The 20,293-nt window shown below is 42.7% G+C and overlaps 1 protein-coding gene and 1 pseudogene across 2 annotated transcripts in view; both read right to left on the bottom strand.

Annotated features, from left to right (window-relative positions):
• The window catches only part of LOC126252982 (ATP-dependent translocase ABCB1-like), a 251,623-nt gene that overhangs the window by 51,566 nt on the left and 179,764 nt on the right, over positions 1-20,293 (bottom strand). For both annotated transcript variants that reach the window (XM_049954010.1, XM_049954009.1), the window contains 2 exons: positions 4,315-4,574; positions 2,375-2,479 (listed from right to left, as the gene is read on the bottom strand). In XM_049954010.1, the coding sequence (XP_049809967.1) occupies positions 2,375-2,479; positions 4,315-4,574 (365 nt within the window). The remainder of the gene's footprint in view (positions 1-2,374; positions 2,480-4,314; positions 4,575-20,293) is intronic.
• Positions 5,255-5,372, bottom strand: LOC126254183 (5S ribosomal RNA; annotated as a pseudogene).

Consider the following 20,293-nt stretch of genomic DNA (forward strand, 5'->3'; position numbering starts at 1 on the left):
CATAAGTCCCCTAGAACTTAGAACTACTTAAACCTAACTAACCTAAAGACATCACACACACCCATGCCCGAGGCAGGATTCGAACCTGCGACCGTAGCAGTCCCGCGGTTCCAGACTGCAGCGCCAGAACCGCACGGCCACCGCGGCCGGCTAGGGCGCGTATGATGATGGCGAATGCAGACTAGGAAAGTCCGTTCACTTCGAAGCCTTCACAGGCGTGCTGCCATAACTGTGTCCAGCATTGTCGTTAGCGGTCACACTGCAGGCGCGCCTCTCTCTGCTGAAGCGTCAAGGGAAGCCACCGCAGTGGCCACTGTAGTAACAGTCCGTGGTGCTCCAGATGATGCTGTACTGTCCTTGTGGATACCTGTCTTGTTTCAGAGTACATAACGTGGCTGTACAATCTTGTAGAGCCAAGCCAAGTGAATATTGTTTCTATCCTCTCGGTCGCTAGTCGCGTGGGATCGTTGAAACCTTGCTTGTCGTTCAATACGTCCCAGGCATGAATATTTCCTACCAACAAGAGCTACAATATTGCCAAACGATAAGTTGCATAGGTCACGATTCTGCCACTATCCAATTCCGCCATGTGCTGGTAGATGTTTCTCCATAATACAGAGGACATAACACGATATCCTCATAAACGAACAGGCAATTTCTGAATGAGGAACCTGCTGCGCCTCGGGCTTGGATGTGTGTGATGTCCTTAGGTTAGTTAGGTTTAAGTAGTTTTAAGTTCTAGGGGACTGATGACCTCAGATGTTAAGTCCCATAGTGCTCAGAGTCATTTGAACCTGCGGCATTGTCTTTCCTTATATACACAATGGAGACGGCGTTGTCCCTGTCTACTTATTGCAGTTGCGCTGGAATGCTAATCGTCTGCATATCGAAGCACGTCAGTTAAACCTTTGTTGCATGCTGTCTTCATGGTGCTGCAGTTTTAATGGCCATCATTTTATTTTGACAAACGTTACTTACACCACAGGGAAATGAAGATTCTGACGGATCGGCAAATAATAAAATGCAGGGTGCCCCAGGAGGAATGGTCGGTATTCACTGGTAAGAGAGAAACGAACGATCGAAGGAAAAAAGTCTAATAAATATGGACTCTAAAATGCATACCTTATGGGCTACGAGCACTACTTTATCTTCGATACTGAAACGTGTACGTTTCATATGTATTCATTACCAGCGATGGCGAGGCATGACAGAATCTCTGATCAGAGAGTTATTTATCGTTGCTAGTCTGCGCTTGACCGCGCGAGTCGACAGTTGGAGAGTAGTAGCAGTCTGGTACAGTTGTGTGTGGCGAGTCGGCATGCGTCCGCGGTGTGCTCTGCCCACGAGTTTGGTCAGGAATGTGGTGGACGATATGTATATTATTATAGAAGGTAATGAAGCAGCATTGCGCTCAGCTAATAACGTATGTTAATTGTAATTAATTTGTTCAAAAATGCCCCAATAATAATTTTTCTATAAAGTAACTTTTTTAAAGAAAAAGATTCATTTCAAGTTAAATAATATTTCCTATGCATTCCCTCCAAGAATCAAAATTAAATATACGCCAGCATTGCACGGAGCTGTGCGGAAAAATAAGAGCAGATATAGATGCAGTGTTACTGAGGTAAGAATTTATCAGGTTTAATTATTTTCACAGGGCCGAAGGTCAGCGTTGCTGCCCTTATAAAATTTATCAGGTTTAATTATTTGTGTTAAGATGTTACATACAGTTCATGGTTCATTATTTAATTAATATTATTGTGGGTTTAATGATCAATCATCTTTCTTCACAATTTTCACGGGGAGGTTACAATACTGTGAAACTAATCTCTTCTTTTCCAAGCTCTTATGCTTTCCGTATTTTCGGTGGAGCTAGCATGGACCAGAACAAGAAAAAAAACAGTCTATTAAACTTGGGCACTGAAGTGCATACCTTTAGAGCAACGACCTCTTGTTCAGTAGAAGAGATGTGTTTCACAGTAGCGAAGATGAGCAGTTGCACACAGCTCTGAAGGTATGCAGTGTAAGGCACATGTTTACTAGACAATATTTTCTTGTTTTGGTCAGTACTTCTCAAAAGTGGAAATCAAAGAGCTTGTAGTAGAAGAGTTTTTTTTTTCACAGTATAGAAGATGAAGAACTGCTCTTGGTTTTAAAGGTATACTTTTTACATGCTGTCTTATCCCTGGGTAATGACCAATCCTCCTGGGACATCCTGTATAATAACGGCAGCCGTTTTTTGCAGCGAATCTCAGCTTTAACAATGTATAATGCCCTAGGGCTAACTCAGAAACTACATGATGCGCCTTTCTTTTTTCTTCTTTGTTTTTTCAGTTCAGTTGGCAGCACCTCGGATTGTAAACGCAAAACATACCTGTAAGAAAGAGGCGATGGCAAGAACGACGCCGATGACGACGAATAGTATGCTGTACCAGTTGGTCTGACTGCGGACTTCATCCGGATCTGGGAGCGAAAGAACCTAGAAAAAAAAAAAACAAAAAATGTTAACGAGAACAAATATTTCCTGAGATTCAAAGCAATATAACGAAGAGCCGTTGTAGTTACGTACTATGCTTTCTTATTGCGAGTAACCTGCAGGTTTGTCAGAACGAGAAGCAAGACCACAGTAAAAGAGAGTGCTGACGGTGGGAATTTGCTTTATCATATCCGTCTTTCCCACAGCAATGATGCTTTGAAAAGAAGTAAATGAAGTGCACAAACAGGTCTTTCAAGATTAGTGGAGTTTTCTGCTTGGTACACAGGAGAGAAAAAAGCAGTTTGGTGAAATGTTCCTCATAGAGTCTACGTTGGTTATAACGATCAACATCAGCAGCAACAACAGCAGTTGCTGGGCGTGGGGAGCGAGAACGCTACCGCACGACCACGAGATGCGGACATACCCGGCTCAGTCCACTTGGTGTTCCCCCTAAATTCGAAGAGCGTTGCAGAAGCTTTCCAACTGTATTGGAGGCTGCATACGTATATCATTGTTGTGTACATAGTTCCGCGTAGTCAGCGCGTACGCAACTTTCCCACTAGAGCGCGCCCCGTTAAGCACAACAGCGCAGGCGCAGCGCTCGTCCGTCTCCGCACTACGAGATGGCGCTGTCTTAGAGACGGACCAAATTCTGCTTCCGCCGATCCGCGTATTAATACGTAACGCAGCCAATGAGATTGCTGCTAACGTAGAACCTTTCATCCTCGCGGATCACACTTGCGCAGTGATACCTGAACGCTCGAGGTATTATAACGAGTGTACAGACCTCCGATTAGTCAGTCTGCATGAGTCTGCATTAGTCTATAGTCAAGTTTCAGTCTTTGCCCAATAAGATTATCATATTCCTGTACATAGCCATGAAGATAACTGTATAGACACTTTTGTCAAGTATCAGAGATACGTGAGAATAAGATTAACGTACCAAGACCAAAGGAACTTCAGATTGTCAATTGTAAACAGCATCCAGAATCAAGTTAAGTAATTTCTATGATTTTTATTATTTTAATAAATGTGTGTGAAAATTAATCAAGTTCTGTTTAAAGTTGGTCACCGTCAATCTGCTACTCTAAGTGTGCAAGTGGCATTTCTATCGTCTGACCTAACGGCAGAAGATAAACACGCCACGATAAGACCACGAGACATATTGCTGACACTCGCGTACTTCGTTAGAGCGACAGGTCCAATAATCTGATGGTGTGTGTACCGAAGGTCTTACAGTATGCACTCCACAGTCATAGATATTTGAGAGTTTTAGGGATCTTTGGAAGCATATAGTTCATTTGATTGAAGCACCCATAACTGAGTTAGGGGTGGGATCCCCCATTTCGTTCAAAGCTGAGGTGCTACTCCAATACAGTTGGAGAGGTTCTGTAATGCTTTTAGATTTTAGGAGGAACACGAAGAGCGCTGAGGCCTGAATAGGAATTTGGACTGAGGAGGGTAGCGTGCTAAGGTAGTCTGTGCATTTGTGTAAAGCCACTGTGTCACGCTAGCGTAGTGACTAGCGCATCTGCCAACTGAGCAGGAGACCTGATTTCGAATCCTGGCCTTGGTACGAATTTTCATTCGTCGTTTCCGTCTGCATAGATACATCACAGGTATCTGAGACGTAAAAAGGTCTCTAGACCCATGTAGTTTCATTTCACTTATACTATAGATCTCTGGAACCATATAGTTTCATTTCACTTCTATTATATTCGCAGAAGTCAGTATGTGACCTGTATTACTTACGGAAAAAAGGACTAAAGACAAAAAAGAAAGAGAGAATGTGTAATAAATAACAGCTGTCTTAATGTCATTTTCCTCGAGCCACTGACCCCGATGACATCTCCGAAGACGATAGCGAAAGCGGGGAAGGCGAAGCCGACGACGAGCGCGCCCAGCGTGCCGAGGGCGATGAGCGGCCACTCGGGGGCGTTGAGGCGCAGCACGCCCAGCAGCCCCACTTCTGGCACCGGCTCCTCCTGGGCCGCGCCAGCCTCCACCACGGCGCCGCCGTCTGCCTCCTGGCCGCCCGACACGGAGGACTGGTCGCTGCGCACGCTCAGCAGCCGCTCCAGGGCCGGCGGGCCGCCCTCTGCCGGAACGCACACGCATTTAGGTCTTAGTTGTTTCTATTGGTGAGACCCTGAACCTACAGTCACAAGGTATACTTCGTCTAATGTGTGTAAGCTCTGAACTTCTCTACTATGGACTATGCCACACGTATGTTAAAAAGTTTTGAAAGTTCCCCTTTTCACAATCAATAAAGTCTTGTGGCTACATATTGGGGGGGGGGGGGGAGGGGGGGAGGGAATTAATCATTTGTGTAATACGGGTAATACGGGTATCTCATCTTGAACCTCTTCTAGACAGCTCTGCGAATAATTGGACGTAATGACAACAACTTGACAATACATTTACCTGATTACGAATTTCTTTTTCAACAGTCAATCGTATTTGGAAAACAACATTTACGTTTATAAATATTATTAGTTTCTACATGTTTGGAGAACGCTGTTGCTTCATAACTACGTCGTGAACTGACCAATAACTTCTCTAGTTGCTAAAAAAAAGCACTCCGTCTTCAGGTCACAAGCGGCCCATCGGGACTATCCGACCGCCGTATCATCCTCAGCTCAGGATGGGGATAGGAGGGGCGTGTGGTCAGCACACCGCTCTCCCGGTCGTTATGATGATTTTCTTTGACCGGAGCCGCTACCATTCGGTCGAGTAGCTCCTCAATTGGCATCACGAGGCTGAGTGCACCCTGAAAAATGGCAACAGCCCATGGCGGCCCAGATGGTCACCCATCCAAATGCCGGCCACGCCCGACAGCGCTTAACTTCGGTGATCTGACGGAAACCGGTGTATCCACAGCGGCAAGGCCGTTGCCTCTAGTTGCTAAAAGGTTTCTTATTTTACTCTGAAACTGGTTTCTGGTGGAACCTGAAACTGACATTGTCAATGCAACCAAACATTTTTCTTAATCAGATATTTAAATTATTTATTTGTTTCTCCTGCTCTGAGTAGGGTTATCAGGCCTCATCCTACATCGGACCATTGTTTCACACATACACTATCTGTTACAACTCAGTTACCGAAAAAATAATAATTTTAATACGACAGCTAGTATTAAAATTATTTGAGTGGCTGAAATGGCTATGTGAGTAAATTATAGTAACTCTGAACTAATAAAGTTAATACTGACAGTTGTGACTTTAACAACAATAACGAAAGTGCAGATATAAGAAGAATTTATGGGCGTACAAAATAGTTATTTTCTGATATTGCGACTGGGAAAAGGAAATTTAAGGAGACTGCATCGGCAAAGAATACTGGGAAATGAGGAAGATCAGGCTGCAAAGAGGGGTGTACAAAGGTAACGAGTGCTTACAGGGAAAATGGTATCCCTTATTGTTTTTTAAGAAGATAGCCTGTCTCCTGAAGCTGGAAATGTTATTTATGCCTCTAATATAACTGGGAGGTTGTTCCAGAGTCGCGTTCTTGCTACTGAGAAGGACTTCTCGAAGGTGACTGAACGATAGAGTGGGACAGAAAGGATTTTGCTCTAACGGGAACGGACTTCGTAAAGGTAACTAAACGGCTACATCTACATCTAGACTCTACAAGCCATCTTGCGATGTATGGCGGAGGGTACTTAGTGTCCCACTGTCATTTTCCCCCTTCCTGTTCCAGTCGCGATTAGTTCCCGGGAAGAACGCGTGCCGGTAAGCCTCCGTGTCGGCTCGAATCTCTCTAATTTTATCCCCATGCCTTTTTTGCGAGATATACACAGGAGGAAATAATGTATTTGTTGACTCTCCTACGAACATTCGCTCTAAGAACTGTAACATTAAATCACCCGTGATGCTGAACGCTTCTTTTGCCCGTTTGCCACTGCAATCCCTTTATCAACTCTATGACGTTTCCCTGCTGACTAAATGAACCTGTAACAAAACATGCTGCTCTTCTATGCATCTTATCTGTTTCCTCTATCAATACTATCTTGTATGGATCCTATGTTGGTAAGTGCAAAAAAAAAGAAGGAATCTATAGTGTACACTGTGTTTTGGTCAAGCAAAGTTGAATGATTATGGCAGTAAAATTTCTAAAGTATAAAATAAAATTCCTTCAAACGTCTCTGTTAGATTCGTTTCTTACTATTTAACTTGTATTTCCCGCTGTCACGCTCAAATTATTTGTAATTTAGTTTCTTTACTTTCTTTTGCCTCCATTCAGTGACTCAATTACATTAAAGTATCAACTTTTCCAGTAAGCATCCAATCCTATGTACATTACCTACGTTCTTTGCTCCCAAATTTTCTTTCCCTCTTTATCGTCTGTACGAATGAATGTGTATGTTGAATTTGTCTTGTATATGGTAGCAGTACAGCATCTGGCTGTCTGCTGTGGTAGCAACTGTGTAATGTCACAGTGTGTAATTTCAGCACCATCTTGAATAAGTTTTATTCTTAATTACTCATGATGCATAGTTGCTATGTGTGTCTATACGATTTATATTTGTGTTCTTGAAGTTTTCACGAGTCTTAATGGTTTTGTTTTATTGATGAATACTCACAGCATTTGTGGGTGTTTCACGCCAGCGTTGCTTAGTTTCATGTGCAAGGTGATGCAGATAAATTTCTTTGTCCGAAAGTGTTCCATAGTATTCTTGTTCACAACAATTTAACCAGACCTATAGTGATGAACCTCTGAGCCTCTGACTTACTGTAATGGGCAAAATTCTTTTTATCTCTTTTCTTGTGTGTGAATCGTGTATGTTTGTGTGAACTTTTCCCACGCTAGCCGAAGATTTCCTTTTCATTCATCACTGCAATATACCACACAGCACTCAATATAATAATAATAATAATAATAATAATAATAATAATAATAATAATAATAATAACAATGTAAGTGAGTTAGTAAATTACGTAACAGGCAACGACAGATAACAGTTTGGAATTATTTTGTGAATTTTTAATATGATGTTTTATTTTAATAAACTACGTTAAACTGTGATGACTGTTTCTCAGACAAAGCCGTCCGCTTTTGTAAGATTATTTTAATACATCTGAAGGGCAAAAGGCAAGCCTTATATTTGTAGACTTTGATTATCTAATTCTTTTTGTTGAGGCTTAAGCTCCTGCTTGCTCTGAATTATTTGATTTAACGATTATACTTAAATTGTTCCCATATGTTCATTCCATATATTCACTTGGTTGTTTTGTATTAATATTAATACGTTAGTTATGCTTACCAGTTCAGTGATTAATTCATTTCTTATATTTAATTTTCCCAATTTGAATAAAATTGAGTGGTGACACAGAGAAATTTTGTGGCACACGAAACTTACAGTAAACTGCGTAGTTGGCTAACTTCCCCCAGTTTCTGTTCGCAAACTACTCTCCAGATGCCATTAGTGCTACACGGCTGAAAGATGGAAACAACACTGCTGCCTGTCATGGATCTTCTTTCGCTGACTTGAATATGGTAGACATGTGTCTGCAAGTGTCGTTAGCGAGATGGTTGCGAATGTCTCACTACAAGCTGTCACTGACTTGTTTACAAAAGACAAAATTTGGTACAATTGTATGAGAAATCTAAACTTGTCGATTAATTCCCCATGTATACAGCTCAAATGTCAAACATGGGCCACGATACGGTATTGTGGCACATAGACTCTGGGCACCGCTATATTTGGTTGCTGATGTAAGACGACATCGAATCCGCCAATAGGATCCAAAATGGAGGCCAAGGTACGGGTTCGGATCTGTACCATGACGTCCATGATCACTGGATCTCAATCTTCTGGATTCTTCTTCTGGGGTAATCTGAAATATGTACAGGTCTCTCGCCCATAAGGCCGAAGAAATGGAGTAGCAAACTGTACAGCCTTGTCAAGATTCAGAAGATGATTCTTAAAGCACTGCAAAAACGAGTACAACATTGCATTCAAATGGGAGGATGACATGTGGAGCACTTCCTTTAACAGATACGAGTTTACAGAGAATTGCAAGACGTAACGTGATGAAGTATCGTGTTTTTGTTGAGATAGGCCATATGTGATATCTGCTGCCAATCAGACAGAGACTAAATCGAAAAGTTTACATTTGAAATAAATTTATACCAACTGCGATAACACTTCATACTGATGTCAGTGCTACCTCGTTGACATATATTGGCATTTGTCTCGAAATCGGCTCTTTCATGGACTGGTATAATTAATCTAAGAAACAACTATGTAAAACGCGAGCGTGTTGCCACATTTTTTATGAGAAAGTGTATTACAATTGCAACTTACTCAATCCACATCAAAGTGTGCAAATAACTATTCACCGTTACTATAATGTCATGCTGACGATTGCACCCGTTCTATGTGCCTAGATGACAAATATTCACAGAGGCCACCTTCAGCAGCAGCTGAGAAGGTTGAGTCGTATTTTAATCCAACGCATGCTTACACTTTGTCGTTATAGCGACGCCGAAAGTGTTTTTACATATTTTTTATTCTTTTCAAAAGCAACGAATTACTAATTAAACGAGAAAATGGGAGTGAAAATTATGTTAACAGAACAGGTAAGTGTACTGTAAGTAGGCTGTTTAGGTTTTTTTATTGGTAACGCCACCTCTGTATGAAAATCACTGGCTGTGCTGTGTGCAGTCTGTGACTGCTTTGCATTGTTGTAATACTCGCCATTGTAGTGTTGGGCAGCTGGGCTGTTAACAGCGCGTAGCGTTGCGCAGTTGGAGGTGAGCCGCCAGCAGTGGTGGATGTGGGGAGAGAGATGGCGGAGTTTTGTAATTTGTCATGAACTGCTATATATATGACAATATCAAGGTAAATACATTCTTTGTTCTCTATTAATATCTTTCATTTGCTAACTATCCCTATCAGTAGTTAGTGCCTTCCATAGTCTGAATCTTTTATTTAGTTGGCAGTAGTGGCGCTCGCTGTATTGCAGTAGCTTGAGCAGCGAAGATTTTTGTGAGGTAAGTGATTTGTGAAAAGTACAGGTTAATGTTAGTCAGGGCCATTCTCTTGTAGAGATTATTGAAAGTCAGATTGCGTTGCGCTAAAAATATTGTGTGTCAGGTTAAGCATAGTTGTATAAAATTGTTCAAAAGGGGACGTTTCAGTACTTGTAGCGCTTACAACACTCCTGACTCAAATGGAAACCACAAAGCATTCAGTAATAAAGTTACTTCCTTATTTGAAAATTGTTTTCCCTTAAGGTTACTCAAATTAAACAGAAGTCTAAAAATAAACCATGGATTATACAAAGAATAAAGGTATTATGTGGTACGAAAAAGAAACTGTATCTACTATCTCGAAACAGCTCTCATGTTAGCATTGTAATGCATTACAAAGAATACTGCAAAATATTGAAGCAGGTAATCCAGAAATCTAAGCAGCTTTATTATGAGAAAAAGATAAGTACATCAGGCAACAAAACAGAAACTGCACACATCAAAAAAGGATTTGCATCACCCCAGTTTCCAGAATTCCTGAAGATAGACGTTGACTGTGGATATTGTGTCACAGACACAGTCCCTTTGACTGCTCAGAGATGTCACTGAACCCCTCCAAAGATGTAAACAACCATGCATGAGCAGCACATATTAGGCGGAGGGGGTCCGACAGCCGATCAGTTCTAGTCATTCCACCAGGAAGGAGGTATACGGCTCGTGTTCTCTGTAGTTCAACCATGCATAGACGGTCATTACCGCGATTTGACTGCGTCCACAGTGTTATTTTGTGTCAGGAAGGGTTATCAACAAGGGAGGTGTCCAGGCGTTGGAGTGAACCGAAGTGATGTTGTTCGGATATGGAGGAGATACAGAGAGACAGGAACTGTCGATGACATACCTCGCTCAGGCTCCTCAAGGGCTACTACTGCAGTGGATGACCGCTACCTATGGATTATGGCTCGTAGGAGCCCTGAAACCAACGCCACCATGTTGAATAATGCTTTTCGTGCAGCCACAGGCCGTTGTGTTAAGACTGAAACTGTGCGCAATAGGCTGCATATGCGTAACTTCACTCCCGACGTCCATGGCATTGTCCATTTTTGCAACCACGACAGCATGCAGTGCCATACAGACGAGCCCAACAACATGACGAATGGACCGCTCAGGATTGGCTTCACGTTCTCTTCACCAATGAGTGTCGGATACACCTTCAACAAGACAGTCGTCGGAGACGTGGTTGGAGTCAACCCGGTCAGGATGAACGCCGTGGAAACACTGTCCAGCAAGTGCAGCAAGGTGGAGGTACTCTGATGTTTTCGGGTGGCATTATGTGGGGCCGATGTAAGCCGCGCGTGGTCATACAAGGCGCCGTAACGGCTATACGATACGTGAATGCCACCCTCCGACCGATAGTGCAACCGTATCGGCAGCATATTGGCGAGGCATTCGTCTTCATCGACGAAAATTCGCGCCCCCATCGTGCACATCTTGTGAATGACTTCCTTCAGGATAACGACATGGCTCGACTAGGGTGGCCAGCATGTTCTCGAGAGATGAACCCTATCGAAGATGCCTGAGATAGATTGAAAAGGGCTGTTTATAGACGACGTGACCCACCAACCACGCCGAATCGCCTTGAGGAGTGGGACAATCTGGAGCAACAATACCTTGATGAACTTGTGGATAGTATGCCACGACGAATACAGGCATGCATCATTGCAAGAGGACGTGCTACTGGGTATTAGAGGTACCGGTGTGTACAGCAATCTGGTCAACCACCTCTGAAGGTATCACTGTATGGTGGTACGACATGCAATGCGTAGTTTTCATGGGCAATAAAAAGGGTGGAAATGATATTTATGTTGATATCTATTCCAATTTTCAGTACAGGTTCCAGAACTCTCGGAACCATCATGATGCAAAACTTTTTTTGATGTGTGTACGTGGGATATAGTCAAGACAGAGACAAGTGGGGCCAGAAAGGAAGAGGAACAGATAGCTCTAAAAATAAATGAGACGCTGATAACATGTGCAGATAGTGTTGGAAACCTCTTAAACAAGTACTTTGTTTCTGTTACTGACAGATTGGGGTTATTAGATTCAGTAAACAGTGCAGTGGAATTTCTGAGACAAGTCTCTGCAAATAACTTCAGTATAATGGAAATGACACTCACTTCTCCCAAAGCAGTAGCGTCTCTCGTAAGATCCTTTAAAAAATCAAAGTACTCTATGGTTTTGATAACATATCAATGAAGTTAATCAGAGACTGTTCATGTGAGTTCAGTTCTTTCTAAAGTTATTTGTGTCATCAATCTCTTATCAGCGGAACATTTCCAGACTGGCTAAAATATGCTGAAGTTAAGCCCCTTTACAGGTAGGGGGACAAAGAATACCGTCAAATATCGGCCAATTTCATTTTTGCCAGCTTTTTCGAAATTATGGGAAAAGGTTGGCTTTGGGCTTCTGACTGCAAATAATATCCTGTCAAGTTACACTTTAGGCTTCTTAAGGGCTCCGATACAGAGATGGCCATTCACACGTACAGTGAGGATGTGCTTAATTCACTAGATAACTAATTAGAGGCTACTGGCATTTGCTGTGGCCTGTCCAAAGTCTTTGACTGCGTGAATCACTGCATTCTCTTAAGTAAATTAGAATGGAATGGTGTCACAGTCAGTGCTGCAAAATGGTTTGACTCTTACCTAACCAACAGGAAACAAAGAGTACCGTTGCGAAATATCTGTGGAGTGAGCAACCAGTATTTATCTGACTGGGAATTAATACAAGTGGTGTTCCTCAAGGTTCCATCTTGGGTCCATTGCATTTTGTTGTGTACATTATTGACCTCATGTCTGTTACGTTGCCAGATACTAAGTTAGTTTGTTTTGCAGATGATACAAACAGTGCATTTTAATAATTGTTTTAAAGTTAATTCATCATCATTAAACTTTGAAAAGACCCACTATATGCATTTCAGAACCTGTAAGATATTTCCTTCCAGCATTTGTATAATATATGAAGCATGCAGATAGAAGAGGTTGACAGTGTTAAATTCCTGGGAATACAACTCGATAATAAATTCAGTTGATAGGGGCATATCACAGAATTGCTGAAGCGCCTAAACAGGTCCGTATTTGCAGTAAGAATTATATCAGATGTAGAACAAATAAATATAAAAAAACATGCATACTTTCTTTACTTTCATTCTTTGTGTCATATGGGATCATATTTTGGGGTACTTTGTCAAACAGAGAAAAAGTTTTTGTGGCCAAAAGGATGAAAGAGAAAAAGTTTATGGAGTGCAAAAGCGTGTAATAATACTCATTTAGGTGTAAATTGAAGAATACCATGAAGAAACCAGTTCAAGGAATTGGGTATTCTAAGTTCAAATGGTTCAAATGGCTCTGAGCACTATGGGACTCAACATCTTAGGTCATAAGTCCCCTAGAACTTAGAACTACTTAAACCTAACTAACCTAAGGACATCACACACACCCATGCCCGAGGCAGGACTCGAACCTGCGACCGTAGCAGTCCCGCGGTTCCGGACTGCAGCGCCAGAACCGCTAGACCACCGCGGCCGGCGGTATTCTAAGTACTGGGAATAAGAACAATGTATAGAAAGACCTACAATCACCTACCTTGATTCAAAAAGGGATCCAATATTCAGGAACCCAGATTCACATAAATTGCCAGCAACATTAAAAACTTGGTTTCAGATAAAGCACAGTTTAAACTGAATTTGGAAGGCTTTTTGGTAGGCAACTCATATTCTTAGATGAAATATCTTAACAGAGACTGTTAGACCAGCTTAAGTAAAAATTTCAGTTAGATTTCAGTTTTGATAGCACTTGGACACCATCGTTAAGATTAGGTATTTTGTGCATGATAAACTTATTGAAAGTAGATAAATATATTTCATTCTGACAGCGTATTACTTTTATATTTAATTGTTCTATGATTTTTATGTTGTACTTTGTGACATGTTCCACACCCGCGAGAATCATCTCATTTTTGGGTCTATGGAAAGTACATAAATATATTTCATTCTGCCAGCGTATTACTTCTGTAAATATTAGCAGTTCCAGTGTGCTGTAATGTATTCACGTATTCTGACAATTTCCAGGGAAGTGAGTATTATATTTAAATGTTCTATGATTTTTATGTTGTACTTTCTGACATGTTCCTGCCGGCCGCGGTGGTCTCGCGGTTCTAGGCGCGCAGTCCGGAACCGTGCGACTGCTACGGTCGCAGGTTCGAATCCTGCCTCGGGCATGGATGTGTGTGATGTCCTTAGGTTAGTTAGGTTTAAGTAGTTCTAAGTTCTAGGGGACTGATAACCACAGCAGTTGAGTCCCATAGTGCTCAGAGCCATTTGAACCATTTGACATGTTCCAAACCCACGAGAATCATCTCATTTTTTGGTCTATGGAATGAAAGCGGTATCTAATGTGATCTTACAGTGAAGAGCGAAATAAATCATACAGACATTTCTGAAACGATTTTACTCCAAAATCTTACGTTTTCAATAACTAAGGAAAGCATTCTGCTGGTGAGTATATGAAATATAACATGAAGGGTTTTCCGATATTTAAAGAACCGAATGAAATGGATATTTAGTCATTGTTGCAGTCACTAAGTTTTGCAATCTCTTTGAAAAAAAAAATCCAAAATCTTATAATAAGGTCATTTCCTTGAGGAAGTAATTTATAAACATAATCAAGTTACGTTTTTAGTATTGTTTTAAGTTGTTTCTTTTCTACTCTTACATTTTCGAGGTATTGTAACTCCAAATGGACAAGATACAGTGGTGATGAGAGATGGTCTATGACAATGAGAGCGAGGAAGAGAGAGATGGTGACAGTGTGAAGAGACAGCAGCAGTGGGAAGGAATGAATGAGACAGGTAGCAGGAAGAGAGAGCGAGAGGGAGACACCGACAGGAGACAGTAGTAGCAGGACAGAACGAATGAAACTTTCTGTGAGACAGGGGAAAGTGGCATAAAGATACAAAGAGATAATGACAATGAGATAGGCTGAATGACTGAGTCGGTAAGGGCAAGTGGATGTGGATGTGAATGTGAATGAGCAACTTGTAGGGATGAACTAGTGGATGTAAGCTTGTTACGGTTAGGGGAGCTTGTGGGCGTGAGATACGAGATGTATATTAAAAATAGCCCGAATATGTTCGCAAGTCAAAATTTTTGGGAAAATTTTTAAAGTTGCTGAGGAATGCAGAATGAGGCAGCTGGTACCCCACTTTCAAGTGAAAGTCTTTTAAATAGGAGCATATTCGCCTTTTTTGGTCTCCGACAGGAGCATTTTTCCACTGGTTTTCTTCGTTTCTCTACCACAGCTGGGCATGTCACTCAAATAAAAAGAAACGTTTTGGCCAGTAAAAACTGGTACGTGATATGAAATTGCAAAACTAATTTTACACCTCAGACCGGATTTTACGTGCACAAAAATGTTATATATGGTTCAGTACTACAACATGGGGTTCCCACAACCAATCTGATGATAATGGAGACACTTTACAGCATTGTTCTCCGTGATACGTCGCTTCATAAATTACTTTTCGCTTCATACCAGGTTTTACGTGTGCAAGTAGGGTAAGTTTGAACCTCTGAATCTCAGAAACGGATCATCACGTCAAGAAAAATTTCAAAATTGTTCGAGATCGGAATCTTATGAATATGTCGTAAAAATTTCAGCCATTTGCTGTGCATAGCAGAATCCGCTGCACCGTTTTGATACTAGAAAACCATGTTTTTCGGGTTTTCTCAGGAACCGCCCATAAACTAAATCGAGTCTCCATACGCCCCTTAAAGCTCACCGTAGACCACGTACAATGAAAAAAGAACCAACGGATTTACTCCATATGCCGGAGCAGTTCCCATCAGATCATCGAAGCGCTGTCGGGCTTGACTATCACTTGGATGGGTCACCGTTGAAGTCTGCCGATTGCAGTTGGCAAGCGAGGTGCACTCAGCCCTTGCGAGGCCTATTGAGGAGCTGCTTGATTAAGAAGTAGCGGCACCGGTCACAAAAACTGTCAACGGCCGGGAGAGCGGTGTGTTGATCGAATACCCCTCCGTATCCGCATCCGGTGATGCGTACTGGCTGAGGATGATACGGCGGCCGGTCGGTACCGTTGGGCCTTCAAGGCTTGTGCGGACGATGTGTAGGATAATTACAGTAAGAAGTCCCTTCTGTTAGGTATATAAATGGTCCACAGCCCAAGGGCTTTCCCAAAACTTGAATCTACCTTTCTGTCTCAAACAGAACCCCAGGTAAGGGCCCCGTATGTGCTGTCGCATGCGTACCTATAAAATCCCGAATAATCATATAAGTCAACAGATGGATCTGTTGTTAATCGAAATACTTTCTAAAACACAGTGATTTTTCAGTGTGCCAATTTGAATGGTTATATACAGCCATGTTAAGTAGAATTAACTAAAGTTAATTCTATTGAATAATATCATCTAAGCAGACTAGCTACCGTGTAGCATTGTATACAGTTTACATAAACTGGTCACAAAAACTTCATTGAGGCAGTAAATTATTTCGCTCTATGAGCGTTATTGATGGCTCTGCTTCAATTTGGCATTTTAAAAATGCAATGAGTAAGTTAAAGAATGAAAGAGTGATGGAACATACGGAGGCATCTAAATATCTCTTATGGACAATGATGTTTACGTGTACTTCTTGTATAAGTCGCCTTCTTTGCCATTATTATCGCCAACCAAAGGGACTGAACGACAGTGGCAGCAATATAAACGGACTGAAATGGAAAATGCAGCACCATGAGCACCTGAGCCGAACGCTACCAAAGTCAGTATTGTCAGTCAAACGGGAAATATTGATTAAAATTTCATCCTTATGTGAGCTCATTTTCAGTACGGAGGAAAGTCATTTTACAGGTGAAGAATAGGCTGAGTGCGTTGCCTACTGAGTGTTCGTAACATTATTGGGCTTTTTGTGTGGAGACTACAACACAGCATGCATAGCTCATTGCCTTCTTTCGGGCTCTGAGAGCGGCCGAATCACTGGCATGAGGGATATGGGAGCAGATTCTGACAGTTCGCACAGATAACTGACAGCACTAGAGCGATCACAGAACGAATGGCGAGGAGATGGACTCGGGCAACTGTGTTACAAGAGGAGTAAGCGCCTGTCCTTCGAGAAGATCGCAGGATTGTTCAGATGGCTCTGACGAACATACATTTGTACAATAACAGCTGAAACCTGAGCAGAGCTCACAGGGAGAGCGTCGCCACGAACGTCGGAAACAGTGTACTGGAAGCTGGGTTGAGATCTCGAGTTCTAGTGCGTCGTTTACTTTACCGCCAAAACCAGTGTCTTGGGTGGCGTAGAACCAGAGTCAGATGGGACTTCGAGTGAGATTCTGTTGTGTTCATCGAAGACTCTCGCCTCTGTATGTGTGTGTGATATCGGCACCTATGTATCCTCAAATTATCTAGGAAAAGTTTCTCTTATTACTGTGATGTTATTGTGGGGAGCTCTTAGATAGATCTGGTAATTGTTGAAGGCATACTGAATGTACTGAATGCTCCTCAACACGTGGCAAAAATGATACACCCTGTTATCATGCCCTCCACAACCAGGGCACCAGAGAGTACATTCCGGCAGGATAATGCAATAATCTGTACTCCAGTCCACACTACAAACCCCTTGAGCAATCTACAGATCCTAGACTGGTCTGATCTGTCACCTGCAAACCACGTCTGGGATGCAATAGTAAGACGTATACTTTCATATCAATCACCAGCCACCAATCTTCATCAATAGAGACTTATATTACAGGCATCGCAAGAAATTCCTCAATATAGCATTCGAAGGCTGTTTGCTTCCACGAATAAATGACCGTATTCGAGCCCCGCGAGCGTCACACCTTGTACTGATGCTGACGACTGATGACAGTTCCAAATGGAGTGCAAATTTAGTTATTTAATACCTGTTATACGACGAACATTTCCAGAAAGTTTGATGAATATCGGAAAGGTACTTCAAGTTGTAACACTTTCCATTCCTGTCATTATATTTCACCTACTAGGAGAATTCAGAGACCAGCTTCCCCACAAAGCTGCAGCTGGGAGGACCGCATCCTACACGACAGTTGCGAAGTGGATCACCAAACTCTAGCTAACAGACTGTTTCAGCCACGTTCAAGTACCTTCTAAGGTCACCCGTGAAGAGTGTTTAGCGTCCCGTCGGTCAAGAGGTCTTTAGAGACGAAGCACATATTAGGATCATTCGAAAACAAACGAGCTAGAGGTTGTAAAATGAAAACGTGTGAAGGGATCGTAATGCCATTGCGTACGGAAAAAGGCGTGTAGAGGCGCACACCCACGTGACGGCAGAGAGAGCACGTTTACGCATCAGTCGATCATCGCACTCAGTAGGGATGGAAACAGAAATGGAGGCTTTAAAAGAAGGTCAAAGGGAAGCAGAGTGTGTCTTTATAGCGGAATGAGTGCGGAGAACGGAAATTGATCAAAGAATGGCATAGGTGTACATAGAGCACTGCATGTCTGTTGCGACTCCGACGCTCGCTCACTCCTACCTCTGGGGCACTGGCCGCTCCGTAACTCGTCGACCTTCAATAATGAGTGCATCCCACTTGCTGGACAATGGTATCGTGTGTCAGCGGCCAACGACATCCATCCTTCCTTGATTCGCTTGTGCCAATCCTCGATCCTTGCAACGACTTCAGTGCCCTTCGTACACTTGTGCTATTCTTCGATGAATTTCCATTCTCCGCACTCCTTCCACTGCCACGAAACGCAATACACCACTTTGCTCTTCTGTTGGAGCCTCTATTTCTTTGTTCTCGGGACAGGGAAACGAAGTGACAATCGGATTTTTATATATTTTTTGTATTTATGGTATGCAGTAAATGAAGTAGGCAAAAAGGAATAAAAACGTCTCTAAAATGAGATCGACAGGAAGTGCAAAATGGCTAAGCAGGGATGGCTAGAGGAAAAATGTAAGTATGTAGAGGCATACCTCACTCGATATTGCCTACAGGAAAATTAAAGAGGCCTTTGGAGAAAAGAGAACCACTTGCATGAAAATCAAGAGCTCAGATGGAAACCCAGTTCTAAGCATAGAAGGAAAAGCAGAAGGGTGGAAGGAGTATACAGGGTGAGTCACCTAAATTACAGCTGGATATATTTCGTAAACCACATCAAATACTGACGAATCGATTCCACAGACCGAACATGAGGAGAGGGGCTAGTGTAACTGGTTAATACAAACCATAAAAAAAATGCACGGAAGTATGTTTTTCAACACAAACCTTCGTTTTTTTAAATGGAACCCTGTTAGTTTTGTTAGCACATCCGAACATATAAACAAATACGTAATCAGTGCCGTTTGTTGCATTGTAAAATGTTAATTACATCCGGAGATATTGTAACCTAAAGTTACGCTTGAGTACCACTCTTCCGCTGTTCGATCGTGTGCATCGGAGAGCGCCGAATTACGTAGGGATCCAAAGGGAACGGTGATGGACCTTAGGTACAGAAGAGACTGGAACAGCACATTACGTCCACATGCTAACACCTTTTTATTGGTCTTTTTCACTGACGCACATGTACAATACCATGAGGTGTGAGGTACACGTACACACGTGGTTTCCGTTTCCAAATACGGAGTGGAATAGAGTGTGTCCCGACATGTCAGGCCAATAGATGTTTAATGTGGTGGCCATCATTTGCTGCACACAATTGCAATCTCTGGCGTAATGAATGTCGTACACGCCGCAGTACATCTGGTGTAATGTCGCCGCAGGCTGCCACAATACGTTGTTTCATATCCTCTGGGGTTGTAGGCACATCACGGTACACATTCTCCTTTAACGTACCCCACAGAAAGAAGTCCAGAAGTGTAAGATCAGGAGAACGGGCTGGCCAATTTATGCGTCCTCCACGTCCTATGAAACGCCCGTCGAACATCCTGTCAAGGGTCAGCCTAGTGTTAATTGCGGAATGTGCAGGTGCACCATCACGCTGATACCACATACGTCGACTCGTTTCCAGTGGGACGTTTTCGAGCAACATTGGCAGATCATTCTGTAGAAACGCGATGTATGTTGCAGCTGTTTGGGCTCCTGCAATGAAGTGAGGACCAATGAGGTTGTCGCCAATGATTCCGCACCATACATTTACAGTCCACAGTCGCTTGCGCTCTATCTGTCTGAGCCAGCGAGGATTGTCCACGGACCAGTAATGAATGTTCCGTAGATTCACTACCCCGTGGTTTGTGAAACCCGCTTCATCGGTAAACAGGTAGAACTGCAACGTATTCTCTGTTAATGCCCATTGACAGAATTGCACTCGATGATTAAAGTCATCACCATGTAATTGCTGATGTAGCGACACATGAAACGGGTGAAAGCGGTGACGATGCAGTATGCGCATGACACTACTTTGACTCAGTCCACCGGCTCTCGCATTGTCCCGTGTACTCATGTGTGGGTTCATGGCAACAGCAGCTAACACACCAACTGCACCCGCTTCTCCTGTGACGGGCCTGTTACGGACCCGTTTGCGTGCTACGACCATACCTGTTGCATACAGTTGGCGGTAGATGTTTTGCAATGTGCGGCACGTTGGATGCTCTCTGTCCGGGTACCATTCTGCATACACTCTGCAGACTTCAGCCGCATTTCGTCGACACTCGCCATAGATGAGTATCATCTCCGCCTTTTCATAGTTCGAATACACCATGGTCACAGTTCCTACAACACTACACTATCACAGACGTCTGGTAACACGATGTACTACAGTTGGTCTGCGTGCGGAGACGAATGCAGCAT

This window comes from Schistocerca nitens, chromosome 4, assembly GCF_023898315.1.
Source record: "Schistocerca nitens isolate TAMUIC-IGC-003100 chromosome 4, iqSchNite1.1, whole genome shotgun sequence".
In the NCBI taxonomy this organism is placed as follows: Eukaryota; Metazoa; Arthropoda; class Insecta; order Orthoptera; family Acrididae; genus Schistocerca; species Schistocerca nitens.